Here is a 3,723-nt window from a genome sequence, read left to right as displayed (position 1 = left end):
CAGCACGGTGGTGGAGGGCTGATGGTTTGGGCTGATTCTGGAGTCAGATGTGAGGCCATCTGTCCAACAAACAGAACGGTCCAGAACCAGAACCAGAACCTCAGAGAGCTGAGCAGAAACCAATGAGCTGAGAGTGGGCCACAACTCCTCCACAACCAGGAACCCACTGAGAGTTCTGCTGCTGGAGGAGGTTCTGCTGGGTCAGGAGCTGGAACCAGTTTTTGGTTATTAAATAATGACTCAATGGATCTGTTGTTTTCAGATTTGAATCATTTTAGAACCTGATAACGTTTTATTACGACAAACCCGAGAACTGATGGGGGGAAGTTTTCATATGACTGTAATAAAATCGGTTGAATCCTTCATAAAATCTTGATGAGTTTGACGCAGAGTTCTCCGCTCTGACAAACAGGAGGATCGTACATTTCATTAGCTCCTGTGTTCCTGCACCACAGTCTGAGGTCCTATAAATAGATTCATTTCAGTTTCATAATCAATGTGGGCTGTTTCTGCAGCTGGGCTGGTGTTGCGTCAGTGTTGCTGTTTTTATTACGATAAAATGTTTTATAATCTGAAACAAAAATCTACTGATCTATGGACAGATCAGGAAGTGGAAGGTAGATACACAAACATACTCTAAGAATCTGTCACGCTTTCAGTAAATGCCTGTCTGTCGTTCAGATTGCAGAACTGGAGGCTCAGTGTAACGACGCCAATCAGGAGAAGCAGAGAAACGCCCAGCTGACCGTCCGGGTGAAGGAGCTGGAGTCGGAGCTGCAGGAAAAGGAGCAGGTGAGTCTGCAGAGCATTTATCCCCCCGTCAAAATAAAAGCAGCATCAGGTCCCTCTCTTCAGTGAAGCAGAGTTCACAGAGTTTCTGCAGACATTGTTCGGCTTCATAAACGTCTAAACAAACCATCAAACCTGTGATTTACAGGCTGTGGTTATTCTGTTGGGAGTGTTTTTAAGACTGGACCATCACTTCTGAGTTTTTAGAGCCAAAGTTGATGATGAGTTACAGAACATCTCTGAGGCCAGCCGGCTGTTTGATTAGATTCATCTGAGCTCACAGATAAACCAGAGAGTCGTCAGCGTACGGTGATCACATTTCCTGAAAATACAGCAGAACTGCAACAAATTTAAAGGGAAAAAGGACTGGGCTTGGAGCAGAACCCTGAGGAACACCATGTATGTGTGATGAGGAACAAGTTGGAGTCTGTCAGAGGCGAGCTGAGGATTCTGTGGTCCAACAGAACCTCAGACAGAACATTTACTTTTATGAGGCTGTTTCAGTAAACCCTTACTGAGGTAATTAATGTGCAGTGGGTTAAAAGTTGTTTTTCTTTTTAGGATTTTAGATAAAAGTGAAAATTTAAAAAAGGTCAAACACATTTCTAATCAGTTTTTATGTTTTTTCTAGAAGACATTCCACCTTCAGCAGAGGTTTTAACACTTTGAGCCGTCACAGAAACTAGGATTTTCTTTGAGCCGAGTCCGAATGTGTCGGTTCTGCCGGTACATCTGCTCATTTAAGGAGGCTGTTCTCTGCGGCTCTGATTGAAGCTTCCTGATGCAGCAAACCCTCTGATTACGGCTCCGGTTTGTTCCTCTCGTCCTGGCACGAATACAGAGCTCGTTTTCAGAACCAAACCAAAGAAGTTCTGGTTTTTTAGAGATCGTTTGTTAAATCTGCCTTCATGTAATGAGAATTTAATGGGTCTGTGATGTTTGGTTTTTCTGTATAAAGAGTTATTGAGGATATTAGTAGGCTGTGAAGGTTGGCCATAAATGAGCCCCATCATGCAGCAAAAATCTGATGTTGAGTTTGTTGTCTGACTCTGGTTGTTGGTGAAACAGAATCACTAATTTAAGCTCGTTAAAAGAAACAAACCCTTCTTTCTTTCGGCTGCTCCCGTTTTCAGGGGTCGCCACAGATTTGGTGATTGGTTTCCACACTGAGCCACAGCAGCACCAAAGAAATAAACTTTAATTTTTCTAAAAGGAAAAAAGGTGTTAATTATGATGAGTTCGGAATCTCGATGACAGCTCGTTTGTTATTCCAGTGGTAAGACATTGTGATAAAATAATTCTTCCTTACTGCCCAGTATGAAATAATAAGCTTCTAACTTTATATTTAGACATTTTTTTAAATATTTATTGGGAAAATGACAACATTAAATCCAACTTTGTTTCATTTTTTTTTCCTTTTTTACAATTTAGACAGTTTCTTACAATTTTTCAAACCTCAGTTTGATCCTAAACTAAGAATTGTTGTTTATCTGGAGTTGGGTTGATTTAAGATGGCTGCCACACAGATATTGAACTAAAATGTGGAGTGGTAGTAGCTGAGAGTCGTCCCCAGCTCTCCCTCTGAGGGCGAACGGATCAGGTAAGGCAGCGGGCGATATGCATCCCTCCAACGAGCTCAAACTGATGTGAAACGTTTGTTCCAAAAAGCTGAAACATTCAGGAGCTTCAAGTCTTTATATTTTTCTTTCAAAGCCCAAAAGGAGCCATTAAAGGCCGCGCTGCGTGGAGACGCTGTCAGACCGCCGGAGGTAAACTGCGTCTGGAATATTCCGGGTTCTGACCCGACAGGCAGAATATTAATAGAACGTATGCTGGTGGAGGGAAAGTAGTTCAAAGAGGCCTGAGCTGATGTAGAAAGATTACCAGCAAAGAAACCGTTCCTCTGGGAGCTCCACGCTCTGCGATATGTCGGCCATATTGTTCTGAACGCCGAGCCGCGGCCGTTTGCAGAGCAGGCGACCCGTCTCCTCCTCCAATTAAAGACAAACCTCTGAATAATTAACGACCCGCTGTGGCGTCGACCCCTGTGTGCTGCAGGAATATTCCCTTTTTCCTCTTTCTGCATGAAAATGTCCCAAAGATGCTGCCAGACAGGCGTTTCGGGTTTAAAGCCAACAAAGTTGTTCATCTTTTCCAATTAAAAGAAGAAATTACCGATTTTTTTGTGATCTTCTGGTTCAACCTTTTTGACGTTTTGTAGGAGTTGGAGAACCTGAGGAAGCAGGCAGAGATCATCCCCCAGCTGATGGGAGAGTGTGAGAGCATCACAGCTAAACTGAAGGTATGTTTAAAGCAACATTTCATTCTTCTGCTGCGGTTTACATCAGAGCCCTGAAACACTCGAGGACACGATGTAAAAGCAGCACTTTGAATCTGAGTTCCTGTTCATCCGTCGGCTCGGGGGCTGGTGACACAACGTTCCTGTTATGTGCTCCAGCAGCTCACATTGTTGTTGTATCTATTAATAAAACACAATGTTGAGAGGATTATTGCCTCTTTGAAAGGGTTTAATACCCTCCATGGATTCAGCACTCGGGGCTCTTTAGGTTCCTGCTGTTGCAGATTTTCTGTCTCTGAACTGAAAGTGATGAAGACCAGAGAGTCTAACATCTGAGAGGAAGTTTGTCACTTTCTGGTGTGTGTTAACACAACGCCAGGGCGGAACGACATCAGCAATGACCTCAGAGGAGCAGCTCTGAATCTGGGAAGGGTCAAAGGTCATTTCCAAACTATCTGGAGTCCAACGTTCTACAGAGAGAAAGATTATTTACAAGAGGAGACATTTAAGACAGATTCACCCTGAAGGTCAGACTGTGCAATGAGCTCCACCTCAGACTCTACAGGCCTCAGTCAGCAGGTTAAAGGTCAAAGGTTAAAGCCTCTTCTCTCTAAAAACAACATGGCAGCTCGACT

General features: G+C 43.5%; 1 protein-coding gene across 3 annotated transcripts in view; it reads left to right on the top strand.

Annotated features, from left to right (window-relative positions):
* The window catches only part of homer2 (homer scaffold protein 2), a 26,946-nt gene extending 23,786 nt beyond the window's left edge, over positions 1–3,160 (top strand). For all 3 annotated transcript variants that reach the window (XM_037979803.1, XM_037979802.1, XM_037979804.1), the window contains exons 7-8: positions 682–792; positions 3,011–3,160. In XM_037979803.1, coding sequence (XP_037835731.1) covers positions 682–792; positions 3,011–3,145 — 246 coding nt within the window. In that variant the 3' untranslated portion in view covers positions 3,146–3,160. The remainder of the gene's footprint in view (positions 1–681; positions 793–3,010) is intronic.
* The last annotated feature ends 563 nt before the right edge of the window (positions 3,161–3,723 follow it).

The sequence above is a fragment of the Kryptolebias marmoratus genome, linkage group LG15, assembly GCF_001649575.2.
Source record: "Kryptolebias marmoratus isolate JLee-2015 linkage group LG15, ASM164957v2, whole genome shotgun sequence".
NCBI lineage: Eukaryota > Metazoa > Chordata > Actinopteri > Cyprinodontiformes > Rivulidae > Kryptolebias > Kryptolebias marmoratus.
Note: the sequence above shows the minus strand (reverse complement) of the source record. Positions and strands in the feature narration are given on the sequence as shown.